At 35.8% G+C, this 24,491-nt stretch overlaps 1 protein-coding gene across 1 annotated transcript; it reads right to left on the bottom strand.

The window, feature by feature from the left end:
* Positions 1-218: 218 nt before the first annotated feature.
* Positions 219-22,766, bottom strand: LOC149070588 (nitric oxide synthase, inducible-like). The gene is made up of 19 exons (XM_089249072.1): positions 22,490-22,766; positions 14,860-15,002; positions 14,410-14,664; positions 13,999-14,140; positions 13,206-13,520; positions 12,246-12,347; positions 11,939-12,133; positions 10,013-10,089; positions 9,750-9,894; positions 9,477-9,581; positions 8,854-8,912; positions 8,549-8,723; positions 8,293-8,428; positions 8,071-8,149; positions 6,813-6,991; positions 2,880-3,043; positions 2,040-2,612; positions 559-726; positions 219-430 (listed from the first exon to the last, which is right to left on the bottom strand). Exons 1-19 carry the CDS (start codon positions 22,727-22,729, stop codon positions 377-379), a joined length of 3,306 nt encoding a protein of 1,101 aa, XP_089105198.1. The 5' UTR covers positions 22,730-22,766; the 3' UTR covers positions 219-376.
* Positions 22,767-24,491: the final 1,725 nt, after the last annotated feature.

Genomic DNA, 24,491 nt, shown 5'->3' with positions numbered 1-24,491 from the left:
CGGATTAATCAGACATTTTTTTCCCACTTCGAATTATATGAATATCATAGAAAAAAGTGCTAGTTTTTTTGTTTTTTTTTCTAAAAAGGGATTATGTTCTATGCGCGTATTATACTTATCTTAGATTAAACTGAAAGACATTTTCACATCGTAATTCAAAATAACATGGATGTAGTTTGTGCAGATCAAAGAAAGCAATGAATGCAATCACTCAAATAAAAATCATAAAGCGTTTTATTAAAAATAAACACAATATGTTATCACATTCGAAAGGTACATTTGCAAAAAAGGCAAAAAGTTTCCTTCTACAAAAAGTCTCTAAAAAAGGCGAAAAATACTGAAGTTGCATAACGTCTGAGGTTGATTTGAATTCATTTTATTTTGTTCTTCGTAAGATTCCGAAAACATCTTCGTGGTAACGTCCCGAATCCTGCAAAGAAAAAAAAAGTTTTATTTTATTTTATATTTGATAAAAGAGATAACTATTCGCAGATTCGAATAAATGCAGACAATTTTCAACTTTCTATTGCTGTATATGGCATGGTATTACAAACTTACCATGAGATCATCAATGTCTTTTCCAAGTTTTTCCCTTAGGATGCTGTCCAAAGTGGATTTCACATCACTTGCCATCATGGCATCACCGCAAACGTAGACGTGGCCTCCTTCTGAGAGAAGCTTCCACACAAAATCACTCTGAGTTAGGATTTCATGTTGAACGTAACGCTAAATTGAATAAAAGGAAAAAAAAGTAAATACACATTTTCTAACATACAAAACATGATTTTAGCGTTTCCGTTCATTGTAACGAGTATGGCATATAACGAGAATCTCTCTATTACGAGCGTGTAAAAGCTAATATTAAAGATTCAAAAAATATTCGTTTATAGCGAGATAGTTATCAATGAAAAACAGAACACATTCGCTAAAACGAACACGGAATTCTAAAATAAAAACATGCTTTCCCCTTTTTTGAAAATTATACATAAAATGGAACATCTTCATCCTATTCATATGTGTTTATGAACGGTCATGTCAGTACCTCTCCATAGGTAAGATCGCATGTAGTATCTTATCTTGTTGTGTACATGAAAGGTATAAAAACAAATAACTTTATCTGTAGTTATGATGGTTGAGCGATTGGGGCACGACCTCTAATTTTGGCATCGTTGTTATTTCCCTTGAAAAATCCTTTCAATACTTCTTTCCTTTCACGGAATCTTCTAAAACTGGATACAAAGCAAGCAGGTCAAAATCATTTTCTCTGCTTCAAATATTACTGGGTATTCTTATAGTGCAATGAATATTCCAGTTGCAGAAATTTCTGCATTCCATAAAGTGCAAAATTTTATAATATAATAAAACATTGTGTATGCATAAGCAGTTGATTCCAGATGTATATTTAAGCAAGAATAATTGAGAATAAGAGTTAAATTTATCTAGTTAGTTTTTTTTTTGCTCCATTTATGTTTTTACAGTGCAAAAAACTTAAATTCGTTTATAACAAGGAGCCAGTTATAACGGCAATTTTCTTTTTGATTGTAAAATGTCGTTACAGCGGATTTTTGTTGTATTTAAATATGAAAAATAGTTTCTGGTGTTGGGGTTATTTATTCTACCTAAAAAAACAATGCGCTGAATAGCACTCAGTAAAATGATTCACGAGATAGATTCAAGAGAGAGTTTTTTTTTACATTGCATATCTCTTCACATTCAGTTCCTTCAAATCATTAAAAGTACACTTAAAATGATTGAAATGCTTTGATCTTTAAAATATCAACTTTTTTTGTCAGATTGAATATTCTTTTGAACTCAATCTCATTGACTTCTACAGGAACTGGTTAGAACCGTGATGGAGCCCAATGACTGTTCACAGAAACTATAGTTTTACTGTGAGAGAGAACTTGGTTCGAAATCTCAGCACTCCCCTATTTATATTCCAAAGCTTACAAAATGTTTCAAACGTTTTATATTACATATGAGTATAGTTTCGAGATCATAGCATTTGGTTATAAAGTTTACGGAGTAGTTGACATTACCTTTGGTTTACCAGGTTCTCTCGAAAAAGCAGTGAACAATTTCGTCAGTACGTTCTTCCTCAGAAGAGGCACGGTTTCAGACTCATAGATGTTGTCGACATGCGGTTGCCTGCAGCCGAAGAACAAAACCATTTCACCAAGAGAATCCTTATTACCAGAAGCCTTCATTTCGATTTCTCGCTGCTGCCAAAAGCTTCGGAATGGTGCGACGCCGCTGCCGGCGCCGATCATGATGATGGGAAGAGACTTGTCCTGCGGCATGTGGAAACCCTGGGCTTTCCTCACGAAGCACGGCACGTCTTCGTCTGGCAAGTCGTTCAGGTACGAGGTGCACACACCATTGTGGATCGGACCTTTACCATCTTGAATCCTGTAAGTAACTAGTGATACGGTCAAATGAACTTGTCCGGGGTTGGCCTGATGAGAAGAACTGATGCTGTAATAACGCGGTTGCAGCAGCGGCAGTTCCGTCAGAAGAAGTGTTGGGTCGAGTACGACGGACGGGAATTCGTTGAGGATTTCAGCTAAGTTCGGTACCTTGTACGACTGCCATTCTTCATAATCGTCAGAAACCTGATGCAAATTTAATACATTTGAAATATAAATTATTTAGTTTTTTGAAAAACAATCATTACAGTGTAAATATAAATTATCGTTACAGAAAAGTCAATAAAATGCTCCGGTTAATATTTTATGGATGTCCTACCACTCTGTTACTCGTGAAACATTATGCATAACTTTTGACATAAAATTTACGTTTTACACAACCAATTGACGAAACATGTAGAGAAAAAGAAATGGATGAAATGAAATTTGCAGATTACTATTATCAAATATTACCTTAGCCAATCTTTTCAGCCGGTACTTATCCCAGTTACCAGATGCCAGCTCCGACAAAAGAACCAGGAAATGAGGTGTCGGGGGAGATGTGATATCGAGGAAATTCTTCAGACATGTCTTAATACTAGCGGCAGGAAGGCGTTTATATGGTTTCCATGAATCACCTGAAACGCATTTACAATCACCTCAATAATCATAAATGATAAATAATGAAATACATCGATAAAATATCTCTAAATGAATGATAAATACAGCGCACACCGCTTAATGCGATCACATCATATCTCTAGGTTTCTGATAACAATAACCGATTGATAATTATATCTCAAGGAAATCCCGGTTTTAAGTTAGATAGCCATATGTCCCTTTTGGTCGAACGGAACGTATGGAAACAAGACGACACAATCGTTTTCGCTTCCATCATAACAGGTTGTTAAAATCATGGTTTTTTGTTTTTCCATTCTTCTAAAACAGATTTTTCCTCTTTAAGCTAAAATATTTTTTTCATTCAGGAATTGCGAGAAGTTGGAATGGAATTGTTTTTATGTTTAAGGCACATCTTTACACAGCAAGTGTTCTCAGGTATTATACAACTGACTTCCACTAACCATGAATGTAATATCCATACACCTAATGTACTTGACTCCTCTGCAGCTCGAATTTATATGCTACCCAATAATATTAATTCTACAAGCTCACGCTGCTGGAACGCGCTGCTACTACTACGTAGATGCACTTCGTACACATTCCTCTACGGAATTCCTTACGAACTGATACATACTGCAATGTGCGTGTACGTGAAACTAACGTAAATATTGTTTCTGTGCAATGCTTGTTATGTGTAGTGCTGCCATCTGCAATGAATTCTTTTAACCATAAGTGAAGTGTAATGATTGTGCCGTTGCAGGCACGTTGCTCTCTGTGGCGATACTTTTAATGTAACTGTGGCTGGAATATACTGCCGGCATTTATAAGAGAAATTAATAACCTACGCATTTTCAAATACAAATACAACGCCACAACAGGCAAAATGCCCAACGAGGGGGGCTGAGAAAAAAGATGCCCATAAAAATATGGATGTCATATATTTCAAAAATACAGCAACCCAATTAAAAATGCAATTAACAAAAATTATAAACAATATATACACATGATAACATACTATACAATGCCCATAAAGAATACTTATGGTTGTCTTATTCTAAGTATGGATAGCTTCTCGATTTACCCCAACATGTTTATCGTATTTCTTTTTAAATGTGTCAATTGTGTTACAATTTACTACCTCCGGGGGTAAGCTATTCCATTTATTAGCAACGCTATTAGAGAAAAATTCCCTGCGACACCATAGCCTTGCATTGTCCCTCCCCAATAGATACTGGTGTCCCCTTGTAAAAGCAGTCGATTGGCGGTGTATTAAAAGTTCATGGTCCATCCTATCCATCCCATTGAAAATTTTAAACACTTCGATCATATCTCCTCGACACCTGCGTTCATCCAATGTAAACATATTCAAAAAATTAAGTCTCTCTCTTCATAACTCAAGCCCTGTGTGCCAATAAGGACACGCGTAGATCTTCTCTGCACCCCTTCAACCAAGTGTATGTCCCTCTGTAGGTATGGTCTTCAAAAGCTTACAGCATACTCCAGTCCAGGACGAACTAAGCCTCGAAAAAGCGGAAGAATGACTTTAGGAGAACGCGAAGAGACCTTTTTGAAAATGAGACCAAGCATTCTATTCGATTTTTTTACCACCGCTGAACAATGTTCAGAAAACCTAAGTCGCTCGTCAATGAGAATTCCCAAACCGGTGACCCTAGTTGCATCCGGGATAGTGACACCATTCAACTCGTAAGAGAACCGTGGGTTGTTCGAACCAAAATGAGTGACCATGCACTTGTCAACACTAAACGTCATGCTCCATTCATTTGCCCATGCTGCAATCCTGTTTAAGTTGGTCTGGAGCAACTCCCTATCGCTTTGATTCCCGATTATCCCTATTAGCTTCACATCATCTGCGAATTTGCTAGTAATCCCATCGTTATCCTGATCGAGTTTATCGATAAAAAGTGAAAAAAGTATGGGGCCAAGGACACTTCCTTGAGGAACTCCACTTGTGACGTCTGTCCAACCAGAGACTTCCCCGTTCACCATAACTCGTTGCGACCTATCTCTTAACCACGATTCTGTCCAATTCAGCAAGTTGCCCCCAATTCCAATCTTGTGTAAACGCTTCAAGAGTTTATCATGTTGGAACCGATCGTATGCCTTCTGGAAATAAAGGTAAACAACATTTACATGTTGCTCTTACCCAAAGCCTTAGTCACGTGATCATAGAAGCAAACGAGGTTAGTTACACATGACTTCCCCTTCCTGAACCCATGCTGATTATCCGACAATACATTATTCTCGTCTATCCACTTCACAAACTGACTTTTGATGATAATTTCCAAAATTTTCGAGAGGGAGCTCGTCAAACTCACTGGACGATAATTGGACACAGCTTCGCTACTACCCTTCTTAAATATCGGAACAACATTAGCAAGTTTTCAATCCCTTGGGACGATACCCTCAGCAACACTACTTCTGTATATCTGTGCGACTGGCCCCAACAATTCATTAGCACATTCCCTGAGGACCCTGGGATAGATATCATCTGGTCCTGGTGCTTTGCTTGCACATACATTTCTTGGAAGATTTAGGACCTCCACGTCTTCTACTTGAATATCGTTGAGGGTTTTATTACCCCATGCAACACCCGTATATCGAATATCATTATCTCCATTAAAAACCGACGCGAAAAAGTAATTGAAAAGCACTACACATGCCTACATTGCTCTCTAACCTAGAGTTTCCTATCGAGAGGGGGTCAACTTTCCCCTTACATCCATTATTGACGTATCGAAAAAATGATTTTGTGTCAGAGCCAATGTTATCTTCCAACCTAGATTCAACGTCCTTCTTACTATCGCTTTCCTCAACACTCTTCTTTTATCAGTAAACAATGATAGGTCACCTCGTCCACTTTTATACTCTCTGAATGCTCTTTTCTTTTCAAGATAAAGGTTACTCACGCTATCCGTGAACCATAGAGGGTACGATGTACAAACACGCTTTTTTCGAACAAAGGGTATGACGTCGTGCAAAACAGAGGACAACTTCACAGTAAATTCTTCCCATTGACCTACCACCTTGACTCTGATTCCAACCTGTCTTTGAAAACTTCCGCTAACCTTCCTCTCAAAGCATCAATGTTAGTTCTCCTGAAAAAAGGAACCAGTCTTTTGTTATCAACCTTACCCGAGGAAACGTTACTGTGAAATCTGACGATACGATGATCACTGGAAGAAAACTCTTCCCCCACCGAAACATGTTCAACAAGATCCTCAGAACTAGTTAGAACTAAATCCAAAATATCAGTACGCCTAGTGACTTCAGATACATGCTGATACAAAAAATTTTCGAGCACCAACTTCAGAAAGTCTCCAACACCCATAAATAAATTATTATATTGTGTTGAACAATTTTCTCTCACTATTCATTTCGTCATTTCTTTTGTTGTCCTGATTGCAATAGCCTGATGTTCTATGCAATTTTGTTTGTAATATAAGCTAATTTCTTCTTTTTTTTTCTAATTATATATATATTAGAATGTTTTGTTAAACTCCCCACAATAGCATCGATTTATGTCTTTTTTTCTCGACTTTCCCCGATTGTTTTCGCCAACCCTCCTTATCATCTAAGGGGCTCGTCAGGTCATCCATATGCCCTTGGTTCGACTGTCTATGCATAAATATGTCTTCCATTGTTTAATGCTTTTACTTGTATCTATAATTATATTTTTATATCAGTTTTATTTTATAATAATGCTCTGCAAATTTTTTTCAGACCTGATTTGTAGAGCTTTTAAATAGGAAAATGAACATGATATACCTTTGAAATTTTCTATCTTCACCGTCTCGTCGACGTTGTGTCCAGATTCCTTGAGCTTGGAGAGTATTACATTTACTACAGCGTTGGGATTGGTTGGGAAGACACCGAGGTGGTCACCTGGCTCGTATTTCAACAACGACGACTCGTTTGATCCGAGTGTCACCAGAATGGTTTTGTTTCTAAAAATGATGAAATTAAAAAAAAAGAAATTTGACTGAAAACATTCCAATGGCAGCATTGCATGAAATTCGAACTCAATGAATAAATTCACATATGAGGTTTGTTCAAAAAGTATCCGACCATAATTTTTTGTCCTAGGCCATACTTTAGGCCATACTTTGGGATATAATTTAGGCAATCCTAGTGCGCATGCTTGAATTTTTTTCTGTCTGCAGAAGTTGCCAGTAGCTGGCAGACTGCCAACGAGTGAGGAAGTGTGAGTGCGATTGCATTTTTATTTTTGACAAAATGACAGAAAAAACTTGAACAAAGATACTGCATGAAAGTTTGTGTTGATTTCCTTGGTGATTCCCGAGTGGGAAAAATCAACATGATTCAACAGATATTCGGAGGGAATGGAGAAATGGGCACCACACCGATAAAGGAGTGGTACAAACCTCTTCAAAGATGACCGCATATCAAAGGGGAGTGAAACACGTGTTTCTGGTATGACCGCAACACCCAAAAATGAGATTTTATTAACTTAGTGAGTACCATCAGAGAATCTGCAGACGAGGCAATCCTTAGCGTTAGATCCGTTCATTCCATTTTGACAGACCAGTGTCAAAGTCATGCTGACAATCTTCTTTGACTCCAGGAGCGTGGTTCATCACGAGTACGCACCGCACGACACAACTAGCACCAAGGAGTACTACCGAGATATTCTGCGTCACTCGCCACACACACACACACATCACGATTAATGCAGTAGCGTTGTTCAAGTTTTTCCTGCCATTTTTTCAAAAACAAAAATGCGTCGGCTCTCACGTACACTTTCTCACTCATTGGCTATCTGTTGGCGTCTGGCAGCAAAGCTGCGTATTCTTTAACCAGCTTTGACTGACAGCTTCTGCAGGCTAAAAAAAATTCAAACATGCGCACTAGGATTGTTCACATACTTGCACAGAACCCGGCCTTCATTCGTTCACGTGTGAAAAATTATGGTTGGATACGTTTTGGAAAAACTTGGTAATACAACAATTTTCAAGTAGGAAAGTAAATGTACAAGTACGCGTAGATTACGTCGTAATTTACTTACTCAGAGTGTCGTGCTTGGAGATTCACTTTTGTCAGCATCTTGAGAGGAAAGACGGTTTTCTTGTGCAAACTTGAAATATCTAATGAAGGAAATAAAAATGCATTAATAAGAAAAAAAAATGCCTTCACCACCACACAATAGAAAATTTCTCCCGTGAATAGGAACTGCTGTGATGTCTTACATTTTCTTTTATATCAGGACAAACATATATCACATACTGACCCGTAATTAAGTTCGAATCGGCGTTGCAGCTGGCAGGGCTGAGTCTAAAAGAGTCTTTCTTCCAGCGGCTCAAGGAATCAACAAGGGGTAGCAAGTCTTTTGCCGAGGCGTGCAATCCACAACTCTTGCAGGAAACCTGTATATAAAGAAAAATTGTAGCATATATTAATATCCACAAGGTTTTTTTTCCTTCAAAACAAATGCTTCTCGCCAATGCATGGATACGATACGTAAGTCATTTCTCATCCCAAATTACCTCGTAGATATCCGGAAGCCATGAGTTGAAAGTATGTTCTTGGCCTCTCAACTCATCCCCACATTTGACGTCTACCATCCTCTCGGCTCCGAGTGAATTCAAAGTCTTGTCGACGTTCTTGCCGAAGTTGCAGTAATTTGGATACTGGCTCGAGCCTAACGCAAAAACTGAGTACCTTGAAAAAGCGGTACAAAATATTTTGATTATGCAAAAATATTATACAGTTAGATCTAAATTATAAAGTTATACTCGTGCACACGTTTTGATAATAACATACTCTTACTTTATACTGTGTGCCTACTTACTTTAATTCAGAGAGCGACCGTTTTTCTTTGTGCATCTTTTTCAGTTGCGACCAGAATCCCTGGAATAATTAAATGTTGTATGCGATTAATATAAATAATATAAGTGATGCCATATACATTATACCATACTGAGATTTAACTGGCAACTTTGAAATCGCAGATCAATATTAAGAAGCTCGGCACGATAATGTTTGAAACTTTTTGATTCATATGATTTTGAATTGAGAATATCAAGTATTTTTTAAAAGAAATGTGCAATTTTTCAATTAAAAAACTATTTCTGAAAATAAAAGTATAAAAGTTTTCATGGAATTATAAACCATTTAGTTCATTGCACAGAACAATGTCATAGCAATAACCTGTGCGAAGAACATGTTGATATAAGGAGTAGTTTTAATGCACAATGTCTAGCAGAAGCACTTAAAATATGCTAATTTTATATATAAAATTGACAATAAATTGGGTTTTTGCCAAAATACTGATGAAATAGCGCACACACATCTATTTTCTTAATTTTATACCATATCTAAACCTAAACTACGTTCATTTTATCGGAAACATCACCTTTTTAAACAAAACAAAAATTTCCCTGAAGGCAGGCAGTCGCCTTAAATGATTCATACCTTGCCATTATCCGGTGGTTCACCGCTTCCAAAAGTGCTGGCAACGATGAATAGCATTTTTTCATCCTGAAGCTCCGTTATGTCATAATCCTCCATGCAAATAACCTGAAGTGAAGATTGATCCCAACCGTGAGATAAATAATGAAAGTTTCGATCAACTATTAAATTACGGTTTTTGTAATAAAGAAACAGCCGTGTTTAAAAACATTTAAAACACGTTTTCGTTTAAGAAATATCAATTGATTAGAAAACAAATAAAAAGAGATCAAGTACCCGAACGTTGAAAGAAGCTTGTAGAAGCCTTTCCAATCTCCTGGCGAAAGTTTCTGATTTACCGGTTTCGGTCGCATAGAGTACAGTTGCCAATACTCTTGCCATGCGTCGCTTTGCCATTAACGCAATGCACCAAGTAGCTGCCCTAAATATTTATAGAAATGATATTTATGAACTATTTCATAATGTTCATATTGTTTTGAAAATGTTGGGAGGAACAACGCGTTACTGGGTATCAATCTTGAATTGTGGACGACACTCACCTTGCTATTGAAGATAATTTGTATTTTAGAAGTATGTCTGTCCTTTTTGGCCACTTGTATGTCATCCACGCTTTTTTCTACGTAAGGAGAAAAAAAAGAGAATGATCTTTTGATTTTTAAATTGCATTGGTAATTAGGTGTGCTTAAAGCAGCGTCTCTCAACCTTTCTGAATGCAAGGACCTGAAAATGTCTGAAACAATTTGACGTACCACTTATGTCCAGTATTACGGATTCAACGTTTTTTTCGTGCGTCCAACTTTACTTCACTACTAATAACCCTTCATTTCCCCTTCCATTGGTCATTTTTCAACAATAAGCAATTATGTCAAGTAATGGAAACATTTTTGGTGACAATCGGCGCTGTCCCGTATTTTACCGTAATTTCCCGTATTAAACTCTGTCGGATGCGCTACACATTTTCATTTGACATGCAGGGACCGCCAGGGGATTTCCCTTTACACAGACAACCCGTGTCTTGGAACTGTTTATACCATCACCTGATGCTCTGAGTGGTAGGCAGTTCAACACCAGGGTACTGTCGACGGAAAGCACGACGAACAGTTGTTACGGACTCGCACTTCGCGATGCTTAGAACACAAAACGATTTCTGTTGTGCAGTCGCCATCTTGACAAACACTGAAGGAAGAGAGTTAGCGCTACCTGTCGGCAGCTGCGTGAAACTTGAGATTTCCCTCTGTCTACCTAATAGTTATGATTATATTTGAATCGGATGATTCTTTTCGAAACACCGTGTATATTAAAAGTTCTTAAAATGCGGTAAAAATTACTTCAAGTGATTTCCCCTCCAAGTCATTGAAGGCTTGTCCATAACCCCGGTCCCATCGCCATTGAGGCAATTTACTACCTTGATGAGATATCTTCCTTCCCTGATATATCTAGATGTTTTTTATTGCAGTGTATTTCGCCCAACGTAACTATGTCGTTCAGTTCAGTAGAATGTGTGATCATTCCCTTGAGTACCAGAGAAACACTTTTGATATAATTTTCTTAATAGAAATAATCTCGTTATACATCATCATTGATGATAGCACACCAAATAAGTGCTGTTTTGAAGATTAAGTTATCTGGCATTTCTAAGAACGTTAAAATAATTCTGAACCAAAAAGCAGAAAAATTTTCTTCAGAAGCGGGAAGTACTGTCACGATCATTTTGCAAGGTAAACAATGGTGTGCGGCTTTCTTCTGAAGATAAAAAAAAATGAGACTCCAGGTTTCCTTGACCGAAGCCCGGTAGGGCTGCCTTTAGGGGCGGCATATGAAACTTCGCACCCTGGCGGCAGGTAAGCTCGAGCCGTCTCTGAACGGTAGTAAGTTACTTTGCATCAGTCTGGGGTTGCGAGGGTTTCTATCTAACAACCTATTTATCCATGCCAGGCGTTCTTAACTTTTTTCAGCCGTCACCCGAAATCAACAAAAAATCAGTTTCGTGACTCATGGGATTGTGTTTCGAAATTAGTGAAACCAGTGACGCAATAAGTGCAAGGGGGTCATTCAAATATTACGTCAGCATCGATGGGGTTGGGGTTCCGATTCGCTTACTTTTGTTGACAAGGGGAGGGGAGTCAAAAATGGCTAAACATTTCCTTACGTAATACTTGAATGGCCCCAAGTGCATTTATAATACGACTGTAAGTGGATTCATACGACTCACATCTCAAAAAGCCCCTGTGAATCAAGTTAGGGTCATGACTCATTGCTCAGAAATCCCTGGCTGTAAGTGCATTTTCACGACCGATCTCGGAAGACCTTGCGAATCAAGTTTAGGGTTCGTGACCCATTTATAAGACTCGCCGCTGAGAGCACCAGTTGAGAAACACTAGATTAAAGAATAAAAATAACAGATATTTTACAAGTAACTCCATTGCAATATAGTCTAAAATTTGGATTAATTTTCCTTTACGTACCTGGTATTCGTAGCTCGGCTTCAAGTTGTAGTTAACCATTTCCTGATGAAAGACTTCAGTAGCTGATCCGCTCATGGGAGGGACAATCCACACCCAATCAGCAGGACATCCACCCCTGAGCTTCTGTTCATTCGACAAGTGCTTCATGAAAGTTTCTGAAGCGGTATGATGATCGACGATCGTCACTTGGTTTTTCTGATTAAAAAATACAAAACGAACAAGTTATTTAGTTTTTCATTTTAATATAATTCTCCATTCGGCGTAAATCAAAATTATGCAATTATGTAACGCCCAAACACGGACTTACTCTGTACGAGTAAAGAATCGCTATGTTTACTTCAACGAGCACAGTATCTTTCCATAGAGTGACCGAGGAAGACGTGTCGAGCCCCATTTTCTCAGCAAAAACCTACAAAAATGGATGTATATGTTACGGTAAATCGGCTATTATGCATAATCAATAATCATCTGAGTAAAAGTTTGATAAATTTATCACATTTAACGGCGTTTATGCGTAATACTGACGCGTCGCTGGCAAGTTCGACAAATACTAAAAAATTTTGTTAAAGGAAAGGTCATTATATCGTGCTGCGGTCACATGAAATTTGTTGAATGGGGTTTGTTACATCAGGGTGCAATCGTGAAATTCGTTGATAGCATGTCCATTATATCGGGGAAAGATTATAAAATTTGTTCAATAAAAGTTGTTACAGTATATTGAGGTCCGATTGCAGAATCGGTAAAATAGGAATTATTTCGGGGCGTTCATTATATCCGGTTTAGACTTTGGCTCACAAATACTGTCATCTAAACTATAAATCTTATGCGTATGGGACCGATTTATTATGTTTACCCATACGAAATGGCGATTATGCATAATAACGGGCAAATGTGATAAATTTAGTACGATTTATCATGTTTACCAACGACGCTCATATATCATGCATAATCGCCGATGAGCGTGATAAATTTAGGAAATTTATCAAACTTATCAAAGTGGTCGGCAATCATGCATAATAACCAGATTCATCACATTTACCGTAACATATTGATATGGATAACGCTACATATACGGATTTTCTTGAGCAATAAGAATATATTAGTCGGTGCTTTTTTTGATGAAATTATGATTAGTTTGTAAATAAAGACTACTTTTTAACAAGTAGCAAACAAAAAGAGTGGAAATCTCTTACCATCTTATCCCCCGATTTAGAGTTAGAATTGGGGAAAAAAAAGTTTTAATGAGATTACAATAGTGCATACTCACTTCACTGAGATTGTAGCGGTGAGGATCACATAGGTTCCTCGCTCCTATCTCGGTACCCATGTACCAGCCATTGAAAGGAGCTGCCGGAAAAGCTATACCACCCAAATCGAGCATCATATCGGCAACGGCTGGTATGGCGTACCAATGCAATCCCATCTCGGCGAACCAAGGGAATCGCGGATGTTCCAGATGGACCATGAGCATTATTTCTTCGGGAATCTCGTAGAAGGTTGGCCCTTCTCCTGGAGCGGACATCACCCACGGTAGGATATCGAACTGGCCACCTTTACCTTTCCATCCTAGACGTTGGCAAACCTTATAAGCGAAACAAATTCCGTGTTACGGGATGATGCGGAAACTAAATATCATGAATCACATTTGAGGAAAAAGTCCTGGTTTGCTAAATGTTCAGAGAGTCACCCATTTTTTTTAATTAGTAGCGAGAAATACGTAAAGTACTCGACCAGGGAAAAAAAAGCACTGCCCGGAAATCGTCTGGTGATTGGTCGAATCAGGCTAAACGCTACAGGTGCATTTATTGCAAGACCAAGCATAAAATTCAGCTACTGAAACCCCGCCTATTAGTTATCATTTAGCCAATCATAGCAGAAATTGACTTTTGGCCTCACCCGCTTGTCTCAAATCTCATTAGACTCTATAGAATAGCTTTTTTTACTCTTATGTGTCTAATAGCTTTTTTACCCTCTTTTTACCCTTCTGCATTTACCGTATATACCCGTATATAAGACGACACCTGACTTCAGGACGTCTAATGGCATGTAATTCTACTCACTCTTGTAAATTGAACTCGTCCAGGATCACCAATAACACTTCCGTCGGGCTTGAGGTAGCCAGCAAAGTTTATGAGCTGCGGATTCCACAGGCGGAAATCTTCGCGACCCGGTGCACGGGGTGGAAAAACTGTGATCATGGATCTAAAATGAAATTAATACAAAAATTAGCGCTTACATGGTTAATTCCAAAGACATTAGGATTTCTGTGCTCTTAGTGATTTAAAGCTTTGCCGAGATTTTCTTTAATAAAATACTGTATTTTCAGTAAAGTTCAATAGAATAATCTAAAAAAAACGTAATTATAGTCTGGCCGTTTCTTGATTGAAAAGTTAATATTTCAATAGAGATATTTATATAAGTTAATAATATCTCTATTGGAATATTAACTTATTAATAATTAGTTAACGTACCTAAGGTTCCCACCATTAGTTGCATAAGTGAGATGGTTGCAGAGGGCATCGAACATCTCTTTCGTGGACTTGATCTTACGGCAGTCTTGTACTTCCAGTTTGTTCCATTGGATGCGGCCGATGCAGCGCGGGGCATTTCGCCAGGCGAGTTTTGCACCAAAAACCAGCTCATCATAAGTCACTTCGTAAGTACCAGTTGCCGAAACCTCATCAGCAATCTGCTTTAAGCGCTTTTCTAAATCTCCGGTCTGGGAGCTGCAAGTGGTGAAAATAATAACACAATTGAGAGAGAGAGAGAATAAAAAAAAAATTTTAAACCTTCCGGGGGGGGGGGGATGTACCACGAAGAAGCCAGCTGATTCCATCCCAAAAATAAGCTTTCTATTATAACGAATATATTTCATCACATGAAACGATTTCTCCATTACATAGTAATCGAGCATAACTCACCCTTTAAGCGATGCGAAATACTGCTGTAGGAAGTCTCTTGCATGGCTCAAGATGTCGACAGGGTTCCTGTGCACTTCTGGAGGACTCGACTGACCTGACATCAAGGCACCTTTGCATAATGCATCGTTACATGCTATGGGTTGCTTGAAAATAATAATTAAAAATAATAGGTTAGGTTGTGTCAAGACACAGCTGAATGTTTGTAACCTGAAGGCGTTAGTTAGTAAAACATTAGAATTAAGATAAGACATCGGCTTATCTTTTGGTCGGCTGAAGTTGGTTTTCTGTGGTTCCCAACTTCAAGGCGCAAATGCGAGCCGATCTCCCCGTTAAAAAGTCTCGCCACAGAGAGCAACAGTCCTACAACGGTAAATCATTCAATCATAACACTTCACTCATAGTTAGAAAAACTGGGGACAGATGACAGCACTACACATAACAAGCATTACACAGAAACAAAAAACTTTACGTCAGGTTGCACTACACGTGCACGCACATTCCCGCATGTACCGATTCGTTGGGGGTTTGTTGGGGGGTTCCGCGGGGGGAGGGGTGCATGTGTGGTGTAGCAGTAGTAGGTAGGGCCTCTAAAAAATGGCTCGGGGATCCATGATGTCTTAAGTCAGCCACCTCGTTGGGCAATTTGCCTGTTGTGGCGTTGTATTTGTATTTGTATTTGTATTTGTACATTAGAATTAAGATAAAACATTAGAATTAAGATAAAACATTAGAATTAAGATAAAACATTAGAATTAAGATAAAACATTAGAATTAAGATAAAACATTAGAATTAAGATAAAACATTAGAATTAAGATAAAACATTAGAATTAAGATAAAACATTAGGAAGTTTGAATTTTTGGAGTATACTCATGAGTCTAGCTCTAACACCACAAATCATTTTCGATGTTTCAAAAACAATTTATTTGTCATATATAATGTTATTTTGAGAAAAAAAAAAATCCCAACTTTTGGTCCTTAGTTTTTCAAATGCTCTTTATTGGCTTTCATTTCACGAAATTCTTGGAAAACGTGCTAAGACCAGCGCCGTCTTAATGCATAGACTAACTCGAGCCCGGCCCGGAAATCTCACGAAAAAATGTCATATGTTTGAAATGTTTTAGAGTACGCATGTAAATTTGTTTGGTAGGGAATCAGAAAACCACTTTGCCCAAGGTTCCATGATGCTCTTAAAACTGCCCTGGCTTAGACAAATCCACCTACACCTCAGAGAAAGCTATAGCAGGACGGGGTCGCAAGATATACCAATTTTCTATTGATACAACAGTTTTCGTACTTCATGTTTACAATACTATTGTGTTACCCGATGATGTAATACCAAAATCAAACACTTTTTTTTATGACATGAAGCTTCAAACCTTCCTCTTCCCAATGAGATATTGAGCATAACCTTTGCACGTGTGTGTGTGTGTGTAGTCTAAAAGTTATTTGGATTCAAAATCTGAAATATTGAAAATATCTGAAAAATCAAAAATCGTGTCGATTTATAAGATGTGTTCACGATGTTAAGAAAAAATAAATTTGGTAGATGAACGTTTATTTACTATTTCATAATTGATTTCATGCAGTATAATATTGGTGATCTAATATATAGTATCTGGGTACTTTCAAATGGCAAAAGGGCACTTTGTGTGTGTGTAGTTCTTATCAATTATATAAGTTATTCTAATGTTAAAATGAAGACAAAAAAAAAAACAGTACGCATGCCAATTAAAAATATTCGCGTATTATATACACGTGCATACATATACTTAGACTTTATTCTTCTTAACTGATCGAAAATCAGAACATAATTTTTTAAAATACTGTAATTTAATCACGCTTGCATCATGTTATATATATTAATTTAACACATTTAATTTAATCAAAAAATTCCGCATTTATTATACATTTAATTTACTCTTGGAAGTAATTAAAGCTTTGAAATGTTGAAATTAATTATTTTCATTTCTTACAAATAACAAAAGAAAATAGAAATGAGGGTCTTTTCAAGTGGCCCTACGATGATACATGGTCGGCACGAGCATTAGATGTTTTATTTATTTAGTAATTTTTGACGGGTGATATCACAAACGGCTGTATATTTGCACAGTTGGGCTAATTGGATTATTGCCGAAATAAATGAATACTGTAAATAAAATCTTGCAAGCAGTAGCTATGTCCGTTATTATTTATTCCTTTATGTTGTTTCGTTAAGGTCGAACGCAAAAATCTGTTGTCAAAAAACTCTACTGCAGCATACCGAGTGGTACAAAAGAAATCCTTTGAGAACATAGTCGACATGCACAATATATGCACCACGCGACAATAATAATAGTTATCAATAGATTTATTAGCCATTGTTATAACACCATTAAATGTTTCCTCTCTTTTAAAAATTTCCGTTGAGTATGTTATTGTATATTAGTTGAAAAACGATCGTGAAAAAGAAATTTATTTTGAAACACGAACAACCAGTCGGTAAATCAGACTGTTTTATTAAATACACGCAAACAGATATTTATACAGTGAAATCTCGCTACAACGATATTCGATACAAAAATAAATCCATCTGCAACGATATCTTTTTTTCAAGTTTTGTTTGGAAATGGCTATACTCAAATGTTAAACTGCTGCCTCTCGATATAACGATAATTCCTCTACAACGATATCTTTTTTTGGTCTGCAGAGTATCGTAATATCGAGGTTTCACTGTATACACGTAGATACAGTTGAACTCAATTATAACCGAGTTCGGTTGTAACGACACCTCGGTTATAAAGTCAATAACTGGCGGTTCAAAACTCTTTATGTCCCCTTGTTTATATCTTCAATGAAAATGCAACGACGTCGGATATAACGACACATTGTTTGTCGTTATTCCGTATTATTTATCATACTTCAACTTTTTAAAGCACCCCGTTTTTTTTCACACCCAAGCTTACTTTAATTAATAACTCTTACTAAGATAATTTGCATAATTTATAGATTATATTATGGTAATTATGACTATAAATATCAATATCTGCCTGTTCGGTACCGTCTTAACGCATGAATCCACGTGGCCACAGCCCGGGGCTTCAAGTGCAGAAATGGCCTCATTCATGAAAATGAGATCTGACCATATTTTTGACAGTGAGTATGTTAATTGGGTAGCAGGTATTTCTATGCAGGTAGGGAAAAACCTCAGATACTTATAGAATATCGCTTTTCCTGGGGTTGCCGTGATGCCATTAAGACGACCCTAGTCATATCCACCTTTTTTTCCCGAATCAAATTATATGGGAAAAATAGGTCTCTGTAAAATACGAAACGATCCAACGAACCTACGCAATAAATCAATCCCCCCCACCCCCCAGAACATCCCAGGACCGAAAGGGAGCCATATGGCCCAGATTGAGAAACACTGATTTATAGAATGAAATATTGAAAAAAAAAATCCAAATGGATAAATGCCTTCATTAATTTGGAGAGAAAATTATTTGAAGTGAAATGTGTGTTTATTGCGTTTTTTGAATAAGTTTTGACGTGTGTGTGTGTTCGAATTTACTGATACGAAAACGAAACCAAAAAATTTTGATTGCTATCTTGTGTTCAGGTATGTGACTAATTTTCCTGAATCAAATACCATATAACATTTCTTAGACAATTCGTTGAAAAAAAACATTTTCTGATGTATAACGCTATTTTTTTAATTTATTAATTAAAATAGGTAAGAAAAATATATTTACCATTTGATGATTTTACAAGTAACAATCATTTATATACTTTTTAAAAAGATTCGGGTCAATTCGCACCAATTGGATTCTCATGCACTTATCGGGTGACTTGAGAAAGTTCCATCTAGCTCAGTATCAACGATTAGTTCCATAGGGGGATGTCACTGTTCTATGTAAATTTTTGTTTTTTAAATTTCTATCCGGCACAGCACGAAAAGGGTGCCAGATGTGTGATATGCCTTTAGTTCATATGTAAATTTTTTTCAAGAATGGGTTATCATCTTCTGCCTCCGGATTGACTTTAAAGAATACATATTTTGCAAAAGTATATAACTTTTTAGATGAGTTGTCACAGTAAGGTTTAAAAATAATATTAATTAATGTGTGTCTATGAAACAAATGCAAATTGCATGCGTAACATTTATTTATTACAAGAAAAAGTTTACAAAAATGGCATTTATATTATAATTATCATCATATTTCAAAATGGCACGAAAATCCTTCTTACCACTGAATTTCGGAATAGCTTTTAGAGACTGTTAGGTTTTTTATGAAGCCTTCTCTCTCAGATTTTTTGCACAGTGTGGCTGAAGTTTCTGTAAGTCTTGACCGCCTTTTCAACAGTTTGTGTGTGACATGGCAGGCATAGTAAAGGCAGTTCTGATTTTTGGACGACAAGCGGTTGGATGTCTTCGTCAGGTATATATTTCAATATTGGTAAATCAGATATATTCTCCTTCTGCCAGTCAATGGGATCGATCGATGTAAGATGACACATCAAATTTACAATAGGAAGTCTAAACAGTCGGAGTCTATTTTTCTGAATGCAGCGGACTGCCAGTTCACGGATGTGCGGCTCAGAGTCGGTCAGCATTGTGATCAATGAATTTTCAGGGTGGGCAAAGCAAGTGTTTCTTTGAAAGCATTACGGGATATATTTTGCCTTTCAGTTCTGTGGGCAAATACCTAGTGGCGGAGATGAGCTTGAACAGGTGTTGTGTTCCATGTTTACAGGAAGGGTGAGTTTTCATAGCAAACAAGTTGGAGCGTAAAACTTGACGTTGCTAGAATTATTAAATTTTCAGGAAATTCCATCAAAACGTACAAAAGTAGAATTAATTAGCACGAGTTAGCCATCGGGCATGAGACATTTTGACTAGCGATTTGTTTGGTAGATCTTTAGAAAATATGCCTGTTGAAACTTCGCAGACTATTCTGTGCAAACATGTTTGGTCTGTGCTAACACCTTGAATAGAAAACTTGGGAAACTCTGTTGAAATAACTTGAAACGAAACAACGTTTTTTCCATATATTTCTATATCCTTGCCGATTCTCCCTGAAAATGTTTTGCGTCAATATGTAGAAACAAGTGTCCGAATGATAATTCGTTCACATGCAGTAGACAGATAATCCGCCTAAACGGCTTATCTAATCTTTTTTCAAGCAGACGTGACACCTTCCTATTTACTAACGTTCACATTAGTTTCACATCAAACCCAACTCCCATTAAAGACCATAGATATTTTTGATTTCAGGAAGATATCGAAGAGATTGTGCTTGTTCTATGTATTCAGATGTGCAGTAGCTGGTGCTTCGACTCTGGTTCCCCTTATCAATGGAATATGCTCTTGAAGAATGCTCTGTCTATACATTTTAGTGTCCTTTTCTGATATAATTGAAGTATCACCTTTCCGTGTGTCCGTCAAAATATAAATCATTTCTTTGTAAGACTTTGGTCGTTTGTTGGCCGATTAGGAAGCTTTTCTCTCGGTATTTTTTTGTGTTTGGTGCACAAATGCACTCTTCGATGTCCTTACATTTGCAAGATGAAATGTCAAGAATAATTACAGCGAAACTATTCTAATTGCTTCTTCGGTACTTTAGGGTGAGATTTTAAAAGATTTTTGCATTCCATACATGATACGCCTTCAACGTTGCTTTCACTCGTTTATATTGGCAGAAGGAATGGAAGGTCTTGACAATATTTCTTCAATTTTTGCCGCGACAATGCCCTCTATTTTTTTATACGTGAACTCATTATTAGATTCATTATCACGTTTTATCTTTTAAATCTAGGCGCCATGAAAAGAAAGTGTTTTTGCAAATATCTTCTTGTGTATGGGTTATCTTGACAAAGTTATATTCAAAATATTTCATTATTTTATTTTTATTCTCTGGTTAGATCATAGAGGACGCTAACTTTGCAATGAAGGGAAAAAAATTATCAAAAATCTGTATGAACGTCATGGTTTCATGCAATATCTTAAAATTACAAAAAATACGCGAAAAGAAAAAATTTCTGTTTATGAAAAAGATGGAATGTATTGAATCAATAATATAAATATATATTATCTATCTTCCGCACTGATATTGGTATGTTATAATGAATATTAAACTTGAAACTTTCCCACTCAACTCCATTGGTTGGAAATTACCGTATGGCGATATGCGACCTGAGTTTGTGTATGGTAAAGTAGCTTAAACGGATATTATCTGCTAGAATCGTTGATACCCGTTTAAGCGAGGCCGACTCTATTTCAGTGGTTAAGGTGTCTGATTAACTTTCTCAGCACTTTCCTATAAAATGGTACTGGAGTTAACTTTAAGAACATTTTTTGATAGAAAATGTCTCAAAATATTGGAAAAAAATTACATTTTGGACTATCTATGCCATTTTCTATACAAAAATCGTTTCTATGTCAAATTTCAAGCAAACTATTCATGCAATATTCGAAACACGATTGCAGAAAATTCTATGAGTAAAATGTTCTGTTATTTTCATAGTTCATTCAGCTAGTAATGGCGCAGGTAATTAACTAAAGTTTAAAGGTATGGTATGCTCACAAGTTACACCAATTCAATTCTGTTGACGTACGTGTGAGTTTTTTGAAATCTCCTTCAACTCGTCGTATATAAAACACTGTAATTAGACAAATACAGTGGTGGACTTCAGACTATGATTAATAACTTTAACAATATATGGCAAAATATCATATTAAGGGGATTTGGGGCACGCAAATTTTTTAAAATACACATTTTCGAAGTTTTCAATTTTCAAACACTATGAAATTTTCTGCTTCTAACCGTGTTTCGGTTTTTTGTTGTACTTATAATAGAAACATTTTCAAAATATTGCAATATGAACTGTTGGGAGGCATTATATATGCTAATTCGTTACACTAAAATGCTGTTTTCTCAAAACTAAGTCTTTTGTTAGATAAGGAGCATTTTTTGAACACCACTCATTCACATGTCTTGAAACATTGTGCGTCTCTCTACGCTATGGTGTTACATGTTTTAGCGCGAAGGTTTTTATTACAAATATTTTAAAAATTTTTATGCCACAAAATACAAAATACTTTGGTGATTTTTGAAAATGTTGCATGTTGTTGAAGTTACAATTCAAGAAAAAAAATCAACGATTATATCCTAAATGCTCGCGTTAAATTTCGTGAAAATATCCATAGTATTTGAGAAAAAGAATTGAGTGCCTAAAATGAATAGAAAGCTTTTAAATGTTCTTTTAAGAAAGAAGATTTTTCCCATAGGGGAAGCACGAGGAGCAAAGATCGTGCACCAACCTCCTTAAAATTTTGTAATGATGCAAACAATATATTTTTAGAAATCACATTTCAAACTCAAGTAAAATGTCAAAAATAGCATTCTTCGTAAAACGCGTTCAAAGTGTTTATTTACTGATTAATTGTATATAAAAACGCAACACTAAAGTGGGCATAACTTCAATTCTAAGCCGCATACAAACAAAACACGGAATCACAAATCATAAAAAATTAAAAAAAAAATCAATATTTTCTTCCAAAATTACCGTAAGCCTGTAAATTCCAAATGCAAGGTAATTTAAAATAAATCAATAGCAAATAATAGACGAAGAAATAAATAAGTTATTCATACCTTTGACTTTGAATACAAAGTGTCTTTAGATTGTTTCCCAGTTATATAATTCGTCAACTTCATTGGGCATTGGGACGGAGAAGTCCATTCACTCATGAATGGACATTTACTGATGTTAGTCTTCTGATGCACATTGTCAGCTGGCGTGACCGCTGCAACGATGTCGAGAAGCATTTCTGCAACTTGAAAATTGAAGAATCTCGGAGGATTCGGTAGATATCGTATGGGATCCCTTTGCATACATCTTCTGTATTTATACTTTGCAGTGCCTTTTTCTTATTTTTTATTTTACGATGATTAAGTGGGTATATACTTAAGGATGTGGAAAAGGTGGTGGTGACTGTCGGCAACTACGCATTTCAGATGCACTGAAATGCAAGAAAAAAAAGAAGGTTGAACGGAAAAACGAAACCGGATTATCCAAAAACCGGAGGTTGCAATACTCTCCTAAAGATGCAGCAGCTCATATTGTTCATTGGATTACATAAAATGAACAACGTGAATAAGAAAAAAAAAGGCAATAAAGAAAATGAAAACTATGTTGGTATCGTGACTGAAAACACGTGAACCGGAGGGAGGCGTGTTCACGTCACCGGTGTTTAGACGTCACACTTTTTTTCCAACGTTACGATTGGTCATCAAATCTTCCGGGTGACAACATTGTTTCTTTCTCGTCTTCGTATCCAATCTCAAGGTTCGTATCCGTACTGAGAAGTATGCTGATTACGCTATGAATAATCAGCATTCATTTGAATATAAGGAAAAATATCAATTCATAAGTGTATTATTGAAACAAAGAGAAATAATTTTTTGAAATTTTTTTGTAAATCAATATTTTTAAAATACATATTTTTTGTATTTTAAGGATTATAAAGTTCACATGACTGAAGTATCGATAACGTTGAGCATGACATCCCGGATATTATACAAAAGAAAACTAAAATGAAATCAATGTGGACTTTTTTAACTTAAATGCAAAATTATGTATATAAATCGATTCAATCAAATTAATATGAAATTTCTCGTGCTTAATAAATCGATGCTAGGATATGCAACGAAGGTAGAAAAAAAAGAAAAAATATATGCTCTTAAGTAGAGTGAAAAACGAAATTTCTGAAAATTTAAAAATTTAAAAAATTGTCTTTTAATTAAAAAAAAAATAACTATAAATTTTGAAAAAAAATAAATAAAAATTTTCAAAAAAATAAATAAAAATTTTGAAAAAAAATAAATAAAAATTTTGAAAAAAAATAAATAAAAATTTTCAAAAAAATAAATAAAAATTTTCAAAAAAATAAATAAAAATTTTGAAAAAAAATAAATAAAAATTTTGAAAAATAATTAATATTTAAAAACATAATTTGAAAAAATAATTAATATTTAAAAACATAATTTGAAAAAATAATTAATATTTAAAAACATAATTTGAAAAAATAATTAATATTTAAAAACATAATTTGAAAAAATAACTAACAATTTGAATTTTTGGATTGAAAATGGGGAAAATAGCAGCTATTCTTATTTAACTTAACAAATTCACGTTGCATAACTGCTTATACAACCAAATTTTGATTTGCGTAATTAATTATGCAACCAAATTTGGTGAATAAAACAGGTTTTTTCTTCGAAACAAATATATGGGGCTGTATAAAAAAATGTTTCTCATATAAGAGGGTAGACCAACGACTAAACAAAAAAAATTTAATATAAATAAATTTATAAATAATATAAATTTTATGAACTTGAAAAAAATTTTCAGAAAAAAAAATCCAAAAATTAATTTTTTATTAACATCCCCCCACTCTTCTCTGAAACGCGTTCCAACGTTTTTGTAATAATAAAGTAAAATATATTTATCAGTTATATTATGATAATAACAAATGCAAAGAAAACTAATAAAAGAAGAAATGAAAATAGAAAAAAGAATAAAAAATAGTTTTTGTATGCCCTTCGAGCAAATATAGCTTTTCTTGAAACCATTACTCATGGATATAAGTAGAAG

This window comes from Pholcus phalangioides, unplaced genomic scaffold, assembly GCF_987345545.1.
Source record: "Pholcus phalangioides strain wild (caught in Gottingen) unplaced genomic scaffold, Ppha-v1.0 ptg000021l_1, whole genome shotgun sequence".
NCBI lineage: Eukaryota > Metazoa > Arthropoda > Arachnida > Araneae > Pholcidae > Pholcus > Pholcus phalangioides.
The sequence above is the reverse complement of the archived record's forward strand: the minus strand, read 5'-3'. Positions and strand labels throughout refer to the sequence as shown.